Source organism: Gavialis gangeticus, unplaced genomic scaffold (genome assembly GCF_001723915.1).
Source record: "Gavialis gangeticus isolate Ggan-Ray unplaced genomic scaffold, GavGan_comp1, whole genome shotgun sequence".
In the NCBI taxonomy this organism is placed as follows: domain Eukaryota; kingdom Metazoa; phylum Chordata; order Crocodylia; family Gavialidae; genus Gavialis; species Gavialis gangeticus.
Genome location: NW_017729031.1, coordinates 58,628,949 through 58,646,047, shown reverse-complemented (window position 1 = coordinate 58,646,047; position 17,099 = coordinate 58,628,949). Strand labels below are relative to the sequence as shown.

The 17,099-nt window shown below is 41.4% G+C and overlaps 2 protein-coding genes across 10 annotated transcripts in view; both read right to left on the bottom strand.

Moving 5' to 3' along the window:
• The window catches only part of HOXD3 (homeobox D3), a 40,570-nt gene that overhangs the window by 14,724 nt on the left and 8,747 nt on the right, over positions 1-17,099 (bottom strand). For 2 of the 8 annotated variants that reach the window (XM_019522972.1, XM_019522980.1), the window contains exons 1-2: positions 16,177-16,231; positions 15,000-15,026 (exon numbers count right to left, since the gene is read on the bottom strand). The exons of 1 other annotated variant lie outside the window; for it this stretch is intronic. The gene's annotated coding sequence lies outside the window, so the exon portion shown is untranslated. Of the gene's footprint in view, positions 1-275; positions 2,235-2,269; positions 4,928-5,625; positions 6,154-14,999; positions 15,027-15,903; positions 15,922-16,176; positions 16,232-17,099 lie in introns of those variants that run through there. 5 more of the 8 variants (XM_019522975.1, XM_019522973.1, XM_019522977.1 and 2 more) reach the window with 5 other exon arrangements.
• HOXD4 (homeobox D4) lies at positions 7,014-16,385 on the bottom strand. Of its 2 annotated transcripts, XM_019522983.1 has the most exons (4): positions 16,177-16,385; positions 15,904-15,963; positions 15,000-15,026; positions 7,014-10,218 (listed from the first exon to the last, which is right to left on the bottom strand). In XM_019522983.1, exons 1-4 carry the CDS (start codon positions 16,223-16,225, stop codon positions 9,914-9,916), a joined length of 441 nt encoding a protein of 146 aa, XP_019378528.1. In that variant the 5' UTR covers positions 16,226-16,385; the 3' UTR covers positions 7,014-9,913. The 2 variants fall into 2 exon arrangements, with proteins under 2 accessions (XP_019378528.1, XP_019378527.1); XM_019522982.1 differs by lacking the exons at positions 15,000-15,026; positions 15,904-15,963; positions 16,177-16,385 and adding an exon at positions 10,595-12,759.

The following is a 17,099-nucleotide window of genomic DNA, read 5'->3' as shown; positions in this document are numbered from 1 at the left end:
ATCTACGGTTTTAGGAAAGCGCCATAAACATTTAACTAGAGCTGCTGTTTAAGATCCACGGAAAGATAAGAGAGAAAAATCCCTGCCTATCTATGCACAACGCACATTTGTGCATCGAAATGACCACTTGGATTCTCTAATGTGTCGTCTAAGGAGTTTGAGAACATTAAGAGTGCAAGAAAATCCCCCACAAAGAAGCCCAGGTCATTATAAAGACGATATCTAGCAACCATAAGCCTTTGATATGACCTTTGGCTTGTATAGCAATAACTCACCACTTAATGAACAACCAACGGAAGCGCCTCCAATAGCTCACAACACAACAGACCTTACAACTTTCCACCAAGTCTTCTGTGTCCCTATTCAAACCCAGTATGATGCAGCATTCCACCTCCAAATCACCTTAATTTATGCTGGCAAACTGGAGTTTGGGAAGTGGAGCTTCATGATTACACACGATGCTCTCCCAGGTTCTTGGTCCAGGGCCTGTCCCGGTAACGTCTTATATAATATATTCACGTGGGCGTACGTCAACTTTAAGTGCTTTATTTTTTTTAACAGAGATCATTAGAACGAGCACTTTACAGTGTGTAAGAGGAAAGCATTACTCGGGTGCACCTTAAGCCTGAGAGAAGAGATCATAATATTGCAAACCAAGTCACTGTAAGCCGCTGTTGATTAACATGGTAAGTTTTTCATTTTGTGTCTAATTAATTATCGACTTCTCATCCTTTTTACAACAGTCCCACTGCCGCCCCAGCAGCTCCGCGAGAACAGCTTGGCTCCAGACCGCCTGACTTGACAGCCAGTTTAGCACAGAGAGAGAGATTTTGATCACAACGTGGGTTAACCCCAGAAGTTTGTATTCCTAAGGATCTGAGGCTTAAAGAAGTTGGCTTTGTGCCATCCTTGCTGAGACTTCTTCAAAGAACTAAAACTGGGCTCTGATCAAAAGTTGCCAGGGCTAAACCCAAGGAAATCTTTAGGACTATTCAGGCATGGACCCAATATAGGTGTTATTGAAATTTTAGGTGCAGTTATAAGTGAGTGCTTCCATCCAGCCAAATGAAATGCTGCTTGCTGTAATTGGATTCAGCCGGCTAACTTGGCAGTCCAGCAGCTCGGAGGCATAGAGCTAAGAAAAATGTGCCCTGCCTTTAAGTTCTGATCGAGCAGAGCGCGCCCAATTGACAAAACAACTTTCTGCCCTTCTTTCATTGTTCTGCATAAACGGGCGAGCGTCTACAACGAAGGGCGACTTGCCCGAGAGCTATAAAGGCTTCTGTCCCGATTTAGCCTGGCAACGTTTTAGCCTTAATCCCTGCTACCCTGAACGAAGCTTAGACATTGTATTGGAGCCATTTCAGTAAGGATAATCTTAAAAGGTCATCCCGGGTTCTTATTCTTTAAATAGGGTAGGGGGCTCTTAAAACGCACACTTAGCATTTAGTGCTAGATTCTGGCTATTTTCAACAGCCAACAGCTGAATTAAGGTTCCTGTGACATCCCTATGTTAGATTAAATTGGCATAAATTATCTTCTTTTTTTTTATTGGGATTAGACACCAAGCCCTCCAAGGGACACTGAACAGTTTCTCTATGAACACGCTAGTCCATTTTTTCCAAGGATCACCCCATGGAAACACATTTAAAGAAAACTGCTTGGTAAACAGCAAATCGTGCTTTGAGTGCAAGTGTGACTGAGAGAAGTAATAATAAAAAAACCAGAAACGCAGCATCGAATGATAGATGCGCATGAAAGGCTAAGGCAAAAGGTGAGTGCATTTGCCAAGAGCGTTTCAGAGACCAGAGGAAGAGGCTACATTACCAAAGAGACTATTTTATATCGTACTTTGCAAACCAACACGACTCCCTCCTGCCCAGCAGTCCAAGTCAGCGAATGAATATAATGCTCCATCTCACTTTGGCAGCGATAGTATATAACAAAGTTTTTCTCCCCCTCCTCCTTTTTCTTTTTTTTTCTTTTTTTTTTTGTTTAATTGCCATCCCATACTGTCAACGGCCAAAATACAGAATAAAATTGGGGTAAACGCATTCCTTCAGCCTTTTGGAAAATGTTTAGTTTCCAAAAGTAAAGCATATACTGAAGATGATATTGCTCTAGATGCATACGGAGACAGATGCATCTTTCGCTATACATTTGCAATCCTTCTGATCAGAGATTACAAACAAATTATATTTAGCCTCTGACTGCAGGCGATATTGCAGCCCTGTGGTTAAAGGTTCCATTTTGTCATGCAGTTGCTTACCTGTGTATCAATTTATCATAAACCTGGGCTCCTCAGTCTCAGTGTCTGCGCTTGCGGTTGTTAGAATATATCCTTCACCCTTTGTCTGCAGACAATACTGTCCTAAACCTGATCTTGCGGTTTTACAGACATTTCCATACACCAGTATTCCCGATAGAACGAAAGCAGGCTCAGGCTCAACTACCAATAAAAGAGGGCGAGTGCAATTCGGAATTTGTTGGGGTTAAAAAAAAAAAAAACCACAACCCTTTGCAATCAACCTCAGGGAATCAAAGGCAGCAATTGGCCGGCTCTTGTTTTGTTTTGTTTTTAAATCGTGCGGCCATTTATGAATTTTGGGGAAGAGCAACACAAACCCCTTTATAATCAGAAATATAGGCGCTGCCTTCAAACACAAGCATATTTGTTCACGTGATCCCCAGAGTAGATTGTTCTGATTGAGGCTGGAACTTCCACAATGTCCGTCCTCTCCGAGCCCCCCAGAACAGACATGTCTGGGGTGTTACGCGGGGCTCCAGAGGCGCCCAGCCACCTCCTGCAGGAGCATTGCAACAGTCCACTGCAAAAATGTCTTCACACTCCACTAAACCTGGCGTTAGATTATTGTTTTAGGCATCGAATGGCCAAATTCCCTTTCAGATCTATTACAAATCCCGCTGGTTAAATTGATCTCTTTGGCCAAGTACTATCAGGACCTTCTCTTCCTAGGTAAATTGTGCGTTCCTAGCTCTCCTGGACAAATTAAACTCCCACAGCAATCTTCCATGGAAGCACCCCGCAATTCGTGAGCACTCCGTAATTTCTATGGCATTAATCTTTTCCCGTGTGGGTAAAACAAATACAGAGGGCATTAATCCGACTAGCAGCCTCTTCAGCCATTGCTGATCAAATAAATTAATAATTCAGAAATTTGTGACAGAAGAAGAAAATAAATTTGGATTTAAGGTAACTGAAAGGAACAGGCATAGATACAAACTCTGCAGCACAAACGTGCAATGAAAGGTCACTGAAACGTACTGGGTTTTACTAATATGCTCTCTTTTTCCTCCCCCTTCTTTTCTGTAGAGGAGAAACTTAAGTAAACTCGTTTTTCCCCGAAGCTGGAGACTGAAGAAGCTTAGAAAAATCATATTACATTTCTGCGTGTGGACTGAGCCTTATTTCTTTCTGTGTCGTACATACCCATGTCTGTAGCCAGAACAAAAGCGACATGTATATGTCCAAAGGATGTACACAAAGAATCTGAACATGTAAAATTCGGCAAAAATGTATACTCGCTCTTTGTTTGATTTTCTAAGCTATAACAGCGCCACACCTAATCTAGCATCTGCTAAAATTTCATTACCACCCAAAGCATGGCGACCTGACAGTAACGTATTACCTTACAATCCTATCCATAAGTGTATTGTAACATTTATCTAAATTACATTGCTTTCCCTGACTTTCCAAACCAGTCATAAAAAGATTGGAGTCCAGTTAGCCAAGCATAAATTCCGTGTAAATGATGGTGTACCACTCCGGATTTATAATCATATATTTCCTGGAAATGGTGCCTTTAAATCCTGCCTCGAATACAAGGTAATTGTTCTTTACATCCTTTCCCGTCAGCCATGCATTTTACATCAGTGTACCTAGCTAGGGGTCTGTCTGGATTTATATAGAGGTAGACAGATGCATGTATCCAGCGCAGGAAATAATTCTACAGAGTATTTAGACATTTTCGGATGACGAAAATATCCTTCGCTCCTTCCATAAAAGCGCTCCATCGACCACGCAAGGATCAAGAGGAGGGGAAAAAAATCCCCTTTTTGTGAGTAATTTGGAAAAAGGTACCCACCACCGAAGGAGTTGTTTGAGTTGCATGGCAAAAAAACCCCCAAACCCAACCACCAAAAGCAGCAGCAAAAATTAAGCCGTTGCAAAAGGACTGGAAAAGCATTAAGGAAGTGTTAATCCCCAGCGATAGCAGGATTCCAGCTTTGCGTGAATTTGTCTCCAGTAAAGGATCTAAGACTTCTTCAATCGGAGCATATGTTCATAGAGCAATAAAACAGAAAGATTTACAGTCTTCGCCCGCCCCCAGCAGCCTCGCACCCTTTCAGGAATTACTTACGATGATTTATAACAACAACTCCGGCAATTGTCAAACTGATAAAATATCCCGGGCTATATGCAGGAATAAACGTTATTATTAAAGTGTTTCAATTTATGTTCGGGTCCATTTTACTGCGTGGCATCGTGGAGTTTGGGCTCTTTCCGGACAAACAGAATAATATAAACCTCATTGATAAAAATGTAGGAGTTCTCATGAAGTAGCAAATCTGTTTCTTAGTCACTACCAAAGCACATAAACATTTGTCATCTTTGAATAATTGAATTAATGTGTTATTGTTTTAATGTATAATTCATAACATAGGAAACTTTGTCTCTGTCCTGCCACAAAACGGAAGTAATAAAAGCTACAATCTGGGTTTTTAAGAAATTACTCCAGCAAGGGATAATAAAGAATATCCTGTTTGCAGAAAGGATTTCCAACTGACTGGGGAATTTCACGGAGGAATCTCAGCCTTGAGGTCCAAATCGTATTGGTTGGGAGGAAAACGATTTCTAGATCAAAACTGTAGCCTGGCCATGTCCCTCTCAGTTTGGACTCTTGGAAGTGGGGAGAGTGCAGGACTGCAGGGGGAGGCAGAGCTGACACGGGGGCTTCCCCCTCGGAGCGCCCCTCCACACTGCTCCCCGCGCCAGGGGCACAGGCAAGGCGAGCGCGACCGGTCCCAAACGGGGGGCAGGTCTGGCAAAAATAAATAAATAAGTGAATAAAAATAAAATCCCCCCTTCCCTTTGTGTCCCGGTGGCGGGGAGGTCTGGTGTGGGGAGAGAGCCTCTGAATTCATTATCTCCTGGCTAAAGCCTGCCTTGGGTAAAATTTCAACTCAGTTTTATAGCCTTCTATTATGACGCAAAGAAAAATTTACGACCCTTGTTTGAAAAGAAGTTCAGGGCCTTTTCTCACCATTTTAAGAATGGGCAGCAGATGCCCTGACAGCCAGTATTGTTCCCAGTTAGACACTAGCAACCAGTAAATCTTCTCCCATTTCACTACACATCTCAGCTTCTCCCCTCTCTCCAGAGTACGACCAGGCACACACAGGGATCCTTTTTTGCCGAAGATCACAATTTTTCATATAGTGTAAACTGTTCTCTGAATCAAAGGTCACTACATCAGCCCAGACCAACTTCGGGCTCTTCCTGGTTCCAAATCAGGAAGCCCGGGGTCCTATTTGTCAAGCATTTGACAGCTAAGTTCATTAAGGATTTAAATATGAAGGAATAAAAGTAAAATGTTTACATACCAGGCTTCTCTTTTTCGGCTGCTACCAAAGAGCTAGGTGTGGAGAGAAAGGGACTGCACCCTTTGTATATTATATTCTTGGGATCTCTTCAGTTTTCAAGTCTGATAGAGTCCTTTGCTTGGCAGATTAATGACGACTCCGTGTTTCTTAAGGGACGTGCTGAATTAATTATTTCGCAAATCACGTGGTCAGGACTTGTAGAAATCTATTCTTATCATCTTCCTTGCACTTTGAAATTCGGCCTCTTATGACTGTGCCTTGCAAGATTATTTTGGTCTATAGGCTTACAAAAAACAGGGGGAAAGGCTAACAAACATGGCCGTTGGAAGCTGTGTGGCTGTGCATTGAAAGGTCCCTATTTACTGTACTGTACAGTGAGTGGTGTTTGCTATTGACTCTGCCTTTCCTCCTCATTCTTACCTTAACGACTAGCGGTGATATAATATACAGAATTGTATTGATGTATTGGTAATAACAGGAGGAGCCATTAAGCAGAAGACACTGCAAGTATAATCACAAAATGTGCCTGAATATTTAAACTCAATGCCTGGGTACTTGTCAACACACACGCACGCACGCAGAGCTCTGCACAAGCTCTCCATGGGTGAAGGGCGCACGCCTGATTTGGGGGCATTATTCTGATTTCGCAGGCGGTCTATTTTTGCTCTCATGCCTTGGCCACCCTTCAAGAAAAGACAAGTCATATATGACAAATATCTGTGATAACAATAAAGCGATGGACCCCTTGTAGCAAGAAGGGTTTGTTGTCATCTGAGTTATTCATGTCTAAGAGGAAAGAGGGGCTTATATCTAAGAGGAAAGGGGGCTGCAAAAAAGTTCAAAATGCGAAGTTTCACCTTTATTTGGGTTTCTCAACTCAGCGGAATGGATAAACCCACTGCTTATAAGCAGCTTCTCCGTGTAAAAAAAATCAAAATGAATCTCTTTCATTGCCCACTTCAAATATTCATCCCATTTGTGGAGGAGTCGAGGTACTTCCAGGTGTGGATTCTTCATATTTACGCTCATGAATTAATCCATGAACCATCTTAATGCTTTGTTAAATAGAAAACATTAACAAATGGATCATGGGCATTTTAACTGCAGCCTCAATGTAAATATAGACTTCAGTTTGCCCCAGAGTAACACCAGTCTAGTTAACTTAATCAGCAAAACTGTTCAAAGGGACATTTGGGTGTAGACTTTGGGACTGTAGACAAACATCCATGTTTTAACAGCATAATGAAAGGAAGGATATGTATGTTTATGGAAAGGAGATCCATCTCATAAGGACTACTTGTTCAAGGTACAAACCAGAATTTGTTTCTCTACACCTTTTTTTATTTCAAATATATGTGGAGGACTTACATCAAAACTACAGGCGACAGTTAGTATAAATAATACTTTAATCAGTGGCAGCAAAAACATTGGTAAAGTCTATAAAAAGCATCACACGTTAACAGATATCATAGTATTGTTGGACAATGCGATCTTATAACAAAAGGCTGCAATACACAACATTTTATCCATGGTAAACAAAAAAAACAACATCTTTCTTTCTTCAGCTACATGAAATAACCTCTCCTGAGAGTTCAGAATACTTCGGGCTCATATTAAATGGGGACAAATGAGAGAGAATAGCAAATTGGCGTGTTTATTTCTTATTACCCAGGCATTCACATCCTGAAGCTTCAGAAGGGTGGCAGATGTGAACTATTTAGTTGGGGAGTTTTGCGGCTTTTCAGAGCCTACTGATGTAACTGGAATCAGGCAAACTCACATCAGCCCCAGCCCTGCTCAGAGGGACTTGCAAACAGGGTTTTACCCGCTGTCTGAACCAAACACTCTCCCAGACGGTATTAACATTTCAAAAGACAATGGGCCAAATTTTGCTCGCACATGGACCCTGGTTTGCCTTCAGTCCCTTCAGCTGGCTGCAGTAGGGTGCTGTGCCTGGGAGCAGAGTGTGGCCTTCTCCCTGGCGCGCAGTCGTAACCACACAGCCCCTTTGATTCAGTGGCTGCCGAGAAAACCACACTGAACAAAGCCCAACACGTTGGCTTTCCCCCCAAAATAACACGTTTGCATGGTTCACAATTAGCTCAGCACAGACTTTAGGTAAACAATGGCGAGGCTTACTTTAAATCAGGCTCACCAGAGTGCCTTCCTCCCACCCCTCTCAGATCACTGCTGACAGAAAATACATGACTTTTGACAACTGGGGAGATTTAAGGCCGATACCCAAACAGTTAGGTACAGCAACTTTGCAACTTGTCTGAGGAATGCCCTTCCCAAAGGCTGCCTTCTAGCTGCTCTCCATGCTAGAGAAAAGGAAGAGGAGTGCGGGTCCAAGAGGTTAAGGGTTTAGAGGTCACTCTGCCCGGCTGAAATACAGCTAATCGAATAGAAAATTTGTCCTCTGGATGAACCTGTTTCTGCAATTTAGCCGAACTTCAGTAAAATACCTTTTCAGCTTCTCAACGTGAAGGCGTCAGAGAAAAAGACGTCTTTACTATGTATGAACTCGGGGCTTTTTGTCATAGAAACAATGATGCGAATAATGCAGGAATATCCATCTTTAATATCACGACGTGGAGATATTCAAGTATTGCCATGTGCAGGTCTGAGAACCAGGCTAACCCTTAGGAAGAACAAAGAGTTGTCTCCAGGATCTAAAACAAAAGATCAAGTCTTGGAAGACACTTTACAGAGTTAGGGACGAGGAAAGGGCAGAAAATCATCGTTGAGCACAGTTCATTTTGCCAATTACATTCATTCGGAAGCCCCTGGGTTTTTTTATTTCCAACCTACTAAAATCCATTTCCCCTCGTGTTGTTTCGAGTAAAAAGTTCAGGTGCCAAAGTGCTGCCAACGGAAGCCAATTTGACTAGATACTTGCACTTTTAAGATCTCAGTCATTGTGATTTCGGATTTTCTTTGATAGGAGGAAGGCAGTGTCTACTTAAAATATCTAGACACAGGCTATTCCCTTTCCTTAAGAGTTCAGGGCTGATCTGTAAATCCCTCCAAGCCAAGGTTTATCCGAGGAGGGCAGCTGATTTAGCCCAGCTTGTGAGCATTTTAGCCGAGATACAAAGAAGGCCGTTTCCATTCAAACTTTTACATGGCCTCCACGTCCAAATCAAAGCCCAATGGACCTGCTCAGCTTTTATTACAATGGTTCGTTTTCCCTTAATACTAACTTCTAGTGATGCCTAATTCAAGTTTGATTGCTTCAAAACAGTTACCATCTTCTCAACGAAGTGTACGCCACCTCTCTTTAAAATGGGACTCTCATTATAGATATAAAACAAAAAAAATGCCACCTATTTGGAAAGCAGAATGGCTTAGATGACACCCCTCGGACGCTTTGATCTACACTCTGAGAATACTTTTTTTAGTTTTTATTCTTCTTGTTATTCTTTTTTGTTACCAAAGGCTGATTAAAGGAGAGAGCCGAATAAAGCAAACACGTAAAATACCTTTTACAGAATGTGACTTTTTTTTAGGGTAGGAAACGATTTCGTATTTACAGAGAAGGAAGGAAACCAGAAAAAGAGGCGAAAAGTTCTGTCTGATCAAGATAACTGAGCATTATATGTATGTTCATGGGACTTGGGAGGAGAAACCCTGGCTTTCTCCTCTTTTTGGTTTGATTATTTTCCTTTGCTTCCTATCTTTATTCTTCTAATTCGTAAATAAATAAATAGGCAAATACAAACAGAAAACATAAAATAACCCGTTTTCACTCCATTCTTATGCCCTTGTTCTGAGATGTTATGGAAATGAGCAAGAATTTTCATTACACCAAGAAATGTAAAGCAGCACAAAAAAAGTTCACAAATACTACTCTTCAGAGTTGAAATAAAAGATTAGTCAGAGATTTCTGTCCTGAACTTGCCCAGATGCCTCATCTCGAAATGCATGGGAGGGAAAGACAACCCGAACAAAAGAGAGCCGAATAAAGCATCAAACCTTCATTTTCAAATTCAAAACTGAACACAGGACACTTTCATTTTCAAGATTTATTACTTTTTATGGACAGAGGATCTCGCTTACTGTCCTCACACTTTCCACTACCTGTCTGAAGAGTTTTTAGGTTGTGCTAATATAGGTAATTCAAATAAAGTCCAGCGTAAGGTCATTTCGCCTCCCTTGTACAACAGTACCTTAAAGCAGGATGACAGTCTGGAGTCTTTAGCTGCTACATGCAGGTTCTGCTGGGGTAATGTCAGTTATGTACAGGACTGTTCAGATTCTAAGGATGAAATGGAAAATTTCACCTCTTCTATAAAGTTGTCAAGTCAGTCTGATGGTCCTTGGGAACAGTCTGTAAATGTTGGTTTGAACCAGCTGAAGAAGACCTGCCCTTAGTGTTGGGCAGTTTGTGATCTTTTTTCCACTTCATTCTTCTGTTCTGAAACCAGATCTTGATCTGGCGTTCAGAGAGACACAAAGTGTGGGCTATCTCAATACGGCGGCGCCTAGTCAGATACCTGTTAAAATGAAATTCTTTTTCCAGTTCTAGGACTTGCTGCCTTGTGTAGGCTGTTCTGGAGCGCTTAGGTTCCCCTCCGTTGTAATTGGGATTCACTGAGGAAAAAATACGTATAACTTTAAACATCTAATCTCCGCTTCCCAGTTCGACTTTACAGAGCATACCTTACAAGCTGTAAGCATGTGGCTGGCAGGGAGCATCCCAGCTGCTTACAGAACAGGGGCATCTTTTTTAAAGCTAGCTAGGTCCTCTGAAAGCCTCTACTCTGCTCCTAAGATGGAGTTTTCCCCTACACAGAGAAGAGCCACATGGCCAACGGCCTATTTCCTCCGCAATAAAAATTTATGACGAGTCTAATTGGCTAGCTCAGTCTAAAACCCTCGCCCATTAGTCTTGCAAGGACTTTAAGAAGCCTCTACGCAGGATTATCTGAACCAGGGGAGAAGAGCAAAGTAAGAAGAGGAGCCTTACCCGAGTTAACATGGACTTTCTTCATCCAGGGATAAACTACTGCTGGCTGCTTAATTGCTGACCCGTTGGGGGTTTTGAGGTTTTGCTGCTGGCTGCAGGCTCGGGAGTTGGCCATTGGAGGCGGTGGACAATGCTCTGCTTGACCGGGGAAGTGGCTCGGTGGGCCGGATTGCTCCTGTCCATGACCCCGCGGCTGCACTGCAGAGCCTTGGGCATTGCTACAGCTAAAGGGCTGCTCGCTGTAGTTTGACCGTGGATAGATTCCCTGATGCTGAAAATCCGAGCCCTGCGATGCACTGTAATAGTCTGAGCCCTGCTCGGCTAGGTAGCTATTCTGTAAATATTCCTCGCAAGGAGGAAATTTGGGATCCACATACTTAGAGTTCACCATATACGAACTCATGGCCATTAATTTCTGAAGGTAGAAAATACTAATTTTTCTCGTGTTGTCTTTTTTTCTCCCTCCATAGAGCCCTCCTACTTGCTGTCAACTGAATAAAGTTAGGCGTCCATGTGACTGGCTCAGCCAATAGGAAGGCAGCGAGTTTATCACCGGATTTGTGTGCATCTCATAATTTCCACAAATTTAACTAAATAATATATGTGTAATCAAGTGACCCGAATTCGATACATTTTATCTTCAAAAACAGATATTAATGTATAAAGAATATTCATCAAACGATGACAGCCTCTCTGACCCTCAGGTAAATCAAGCCTTTTGTCTGAACTGACTTTTCTAACCTCTGATGCCCTTTCGTCTAATTCACCAGCAATAATTTCTATCATGGGTTATATTTGTTAAATAAAATATCGCAAGGAAGGAAGAGCCAGAGGCTGGAATAGGATTCAGAGGCAGAATATTGATAAGGAGAGGAGAAAAAGAAAAGACATCAAAGAAGAAGCTAATATGATGTACAATAGCTCTGTCCTGTCTTTGTCTTGCAGAGGTCATCCAAAAGTTACCAGAATCTAGTTCTGCTGAATAAAATTAGGCAATCAGTAACTTCTGGTTCACTTTGCGAGTCTCTCTCTCGCTATGTATCTGCATATAATAAAGCATATAACCAGGAAACCTTCATTTTTAACTACTGAAGTGCAATCAATTGCATTGGAGATGGCATTTAACTATTATGTGAAAAAATAATCACAGATGTAATTAGATAAATGCAGTGTTAATCCATCAACAGCATTCTTGGAGTACAAGTAAATACATTCCAGTGACTCGAATGCTGCTTTTGCTATTGTCCTAAATATTTTGATGAGATCTGGGCACTTGATAGGAAAATTTTGCTATCATCTGGCATATCTAGCTAACTCTTTACGTGCAAAAGTTATCTTTTTAAAAAGTCATTAGTTAGTTGGCACATTTTTCAAAAAGAAATTGTACTGATCATGTTTAAATGAACAGATTACAAGTGAGATTTCCGATTGAACAACAAAATAAACGTTAAGAATTGTTCTGATGTGCAGTAAATATGGTAGAGGCAGAAAAACTTTTAGAATTCCCCAATATTCAGCACGCACATGTCTTTTGATACCTTCAAATTTTTAACTTCTAACCATTTGCAGAAAGGTGAAGTTTTTGCATCGACCATATATTCCCCTAGAATCGAATCTGTGACTATGTGAATACCACACAAATTCGGTTCTACAGGGTATATATAGACAACGTAATAACATTCTGTTTTCATCTACAATATCATAGTCGGGATCATTGCAATTTTCTGATTCTTTACTGTCTTCTGAGGAATACAAACTATTCTGTAGTGATAAAGTTCTGAAACGTGGATTGGAAGAAGGGTAAGATTTCCGAAAAGATTCAGTTAGGTCCTTCAGGATGGAACAGATCTTTATGAGTCTGAACAAATTTGTACCACGAATTGCAACTAACATTATTGCAAATGCTCCCTAAGATTTGATGATCACTTTAGATGCTCTGCCATTTAAATCGCTACTAAAGCCAATGGACGTTACCAATCAAAATAAACTGCTTTTTACATTAAAATTAAATGCAATCAGGGTTTTTCTATTTTGGCTAATCTAGATGAGATTTCACCTAATTAGTTTTTTAAAAAAAAATCGAAGCAGAAAGACAAGAGCAGGAAACAAAAGGCAGCAATATGCAAACAGGATTTTACAAAGGAAAAAAAAGTTAGTTGTTAGGGGAAAATAATTTCCAAATTTACCTTCATCACATTATGCTGCTCTAGTTACTTATTCCTGAGAGCTGAGTGGGAGCCTATCAGCAAAACTCTCTGCTTAGCACTCTCCTCAGGTTTTCGTGCGGTAGCGTTTATGGTGAAGGGCAGGGCGAGAGGTCATTCGAAATCATTTACAAACATATCACAAAGTTTCATTATTTTTACTTTGTCGACAGCAGCACACAGGAGTACAAAAGTTCATGAATTGTGTCTGACCCAGCTCCTCCGTGCTGTCCTGTGGCCAACCTCTTCTTGCACTACGTAAAACAAGGAGCCTAAGGACAACTAATAGTGTGTGCGCGCGGGGGTCCGCCGAGATGCACTAGTTAGTGCTTATTTCGGGATAGTAGGTTTATCTGATGGAAGCTGGGTGGCTGGCTGGCTTTGCTACAGCTCACGTCTGTCTACTTTCGCTGTATTGAGGGAAGATATTTTTAAGCATCTGCTTTCTCATTATGGCTGTGAGGACCGCTTCTTAGCAAGTGCCGCTCAAAACGATTTTCTGGCCCAAATGTGGATTTCCGGATTGTTTAAGCTCGCATCCAGCTCTTTTCATAGATCCTCTTTGCTTTCTCTGTTTGATGCAGAGCATTTAGCTGCGACGTGCTCGGTAATTAAACGTGCTCCACAAGCCCACACCAGAAAAACCCGGTTCGCAGTGCAGCAGCCCCGCCAGATTCCGAGAATCCGGGCAGTGGTGAACAGAAGGGATCGATAGGGCTGAGAAAGCACCTCTATATTCCGTTTAATAGCTCACATTTTCATATTTGTTAGACGCTGTGACCTGCGTTTCACCTTATTGCACGACTTGCTCAGACAGGTCAAAGCCAAAGAGTTATTGATGAACAAAAGCGTTAAATATTCACCTCCTGTTCAACTGCCCATACAAGTGCTTTTGATCTATCAGCCTTTTTGTATTCTGGTTCATAATCAGTATGCTAAATGTAGGTTTGTAAAAAGAAAGTAATCCATAGATTTAGGGCCGACCACAGAATATGGCCAGGCTATCCATGCAACTCAGGACAGATCTAGGGAAGAAGAAAAGTTACCTATGGAAGAGAATTTTAAAGCCTACAGGACTGGCAGTTGTTTAGTTCCCTCAGGGAGAACTCGGAAAATAATGTGGCAACGTAAAATCAGAATCGGAACCGTCAGCCTACTCCAAAGCAGCAAAAGACCTTGTTTATCAGTATGCAGGAAAAAGAAGCACAGAGAAAACAGACATGAGAGCACAGTGCCCCCCCCCCCCGAACATTATCACGGTCAGATCATGGTTTGCACAGTGGGCAGAAAATGTATATGTAATGAATCTTAACAATCTGAAGGTTTCTTCTCCATTAAAAAACAGGTCAATCTTATTCTTAAGGCGGAGGCTTAAAATGCATCGAGTTCCCCTATTCTTCAATTTTTCCACGCATAAAGCTGCAGTAAAGAACGCTTTCTGCTCTATATCGAACAATGGTCTTTGTCACAATGTTTTCCCTTTAAATATTCGTCTTGTTGCAATTAATTGTAGATAATGAAAGACAAGAAAAATCAATAAAATGGAAGGTCCTCCTCCTAAACTCACAGAGTAAGACTACTCAGTGCCTTCACGTAATTTAAATAAACGTTTTACCCTCGCTAGCTCAGAAAGACTTAATTGACCCAGAGGAGCTGTATTGCTGCTGGGAAAACACCCAGGAGCGCGAGGCTAACAACTTGAATCACCCATGCTACCGACATACAAACACCACGATGCCCTTCATTCGTGGTGCCAGACCAAACGAGTTTCAACCTGGATAACAAACGCAACTCTATTTTAAATCCTTTCTGGGGGGGGAAAAAGAGGAGGAGTAGCCAGGAGTATGAAGCACTGTGATATAACCTGATAAATTCAGTGTTTGCACAGGGAGGCGCTGTATAGCCCTGGCGTGATAAAACTGTAATACTGCTAATTAGTTTATAGTACCTAAGAGCAGGATAACATGACACCTAGCACCTGTGCAGCACTGATATTATCCCTAAAGAAACTCTACTTTTAAATTATCTGAAAGTACACAAGTGCATAAAGACAGGCTTAAAAACACTGGAGCCCCAAGAGTCTTTAAATACAAATAAAAACAACCTTACTGTCATGTAAAAATGACCTGGTTTCCAGCTAAAGGCAAAGAAATAATGTCTTCAAAGAATATCAATTATACAAGAAATTAGAAGTTACTTACTGTAGCCGTCTTTCCATTGTGTCAAACCTGTTGCAACAAAAACGTTTGTTATTGTTATATTTCATATGAGTAATATTCATTTCAAATAAGTATAGCAACATAAGGAGTACGAGCATGCATACATACAGAAAAGGTGAGGGTAATTCTTCCAATACGGTGCTGAAAGAAGCTTCTCTTTGAATTAAACACAGATTGCGTTCACTAAGATTTGTATGAACACACTCCCTCCCCCCCCATGACTGACGTATGTTCTTTCACTTTGACAATTTCGGTCATACATTTATTAAGTATTGGGGGGGGGGGGGAAGAAAGGCAAACCCACTGCTTCCACCACTGAAAAAAAGAATAACAAAGGCCTTTTTTCTTTACTAATTCACTACACTCCCATACAGACGAAATATTCGGATCTACCTTTGCTAAATCATATCCTATCAATAGTGACACATGTCATGCAGCACCATATCGATTCTGAGAATAGAAAGAACTATAATTCCATATTAATACGTCTCCGAGTTCCCTATTATTGATATCCTTTAAGATCACCTATTATCCAAACATAAGCAGGAGTCATGTGTGCCTTTGTCTGCATCATAAGAGTGTACATTTCCATTAAATTTACCTTCAAATTTCCTGTCTAAATTCAATAAATATACAAGTTAAAACAAAAGGAATAAACATTCAGATGCTTGTTAAAATATTTCATATCTCTAAGGAGCACATGCCATAGTGTCCTGGCCAATTGTTGTATCATCATACAAAGAAACTGACCTTGTAATACTAGTGCACTATATAAAGCCTCCCAGCCCGTTTTTTTCCCCTCCAGCTTTTCTGCACTATTCACTTCCCCTTAGAACTTGCCAAGGATACTGAAATCCCAACAGTTAAACAGCAAGTAATGCTTTACCGGCTAAAAACAGGGTTAATTTGAGAACAAGATGCTCCCCTCTCATCCGAAAGCTCAAACCTGAAAAAAGCAAGCCAATCTCAGCCATTATTACCTAATCGTAGTTATTTGAATTGTACCTGCTCATTTTGAAAATAAACCTGCTTCCAGTCTATATAACATTGCAGGGGTAGGCTACATTTGAATACCATTCATATACGGTTCAAGGAGGCACAAAGACTTCGGAGCAACCGATCACGTTTGTGATGGTATAAAGAGTAATAACGGACTTACTGTGTGCTTTCCCCATGGAAGGGGGAACTGAGAGCAGAAATATCTCCATGGTCGGATTCAGGCAGAATGTTCCTTGCTAACACTTTCCCTATTACTGCTTCCAGGAACTAAAGCATCTGCACTTCTATGCTCTTAAACTAATTTATGGTGGGAATTATATTTTGGCTTGTCAACTCTCAAGCCATAAAACAAAGTTTATTGGAATCACGTGTTTCTAAATAGCCACTCAGGACCTATCTCTGTGGAACCATAAATAACCTTCAGCTTTAAACTTTTATTCACTAAATAAAGGTTCGCTGAATGTGTTCTATAAAATTTAAATAGTTCAAAATATCAGGGATGGACGCAGCTCGCTGTAGTACCAATATCCTGGCCTTTTAAAATAGTGTATTGTAAAGAACCCTACTTAAAGTGGAGTTAGCCTCCAAATTGCTAATGGGAAAAGGAGCGTGTGCATTTCGCTGTGAGTACCAATTCCAACCTTTATTTGAGCATGCATGTAGCTGGCAGGGATGGGGAAACAAATGGCGAGGCGAAAAGAAGAGAGGGTCTTCATTAAGGGGCTTTTCCCCCCTTGTCTGAAAGTTTATGGCACTTTGGTCGAACGCCCTTAGAAAGTAGCCTGGGCTACCCTAACCCACCTCGGGACTCCTGCTCAGTCCAGTCGAGCCACAAGGCTGTGATCTCCCCGAACACATGCCCGGGGCTTCTGGGGGATGCTTGCCTATAGGGCGCTCGCAAGTGACCAAACTGCTGCAAACAGCAAGGCACTGCTCCTTCTAAAGTGAGAAAACTGGTCATCCTGACCAAAGGAGATCTTTGATAACTGAAGCTTTAAGGAGGGCTATAAAACAATAAAACAGCTCTGGTGTGAAGGGAGCAGGGCAGGCCCTACGAGGAGAGGCTACAGGACCTGAACCTGT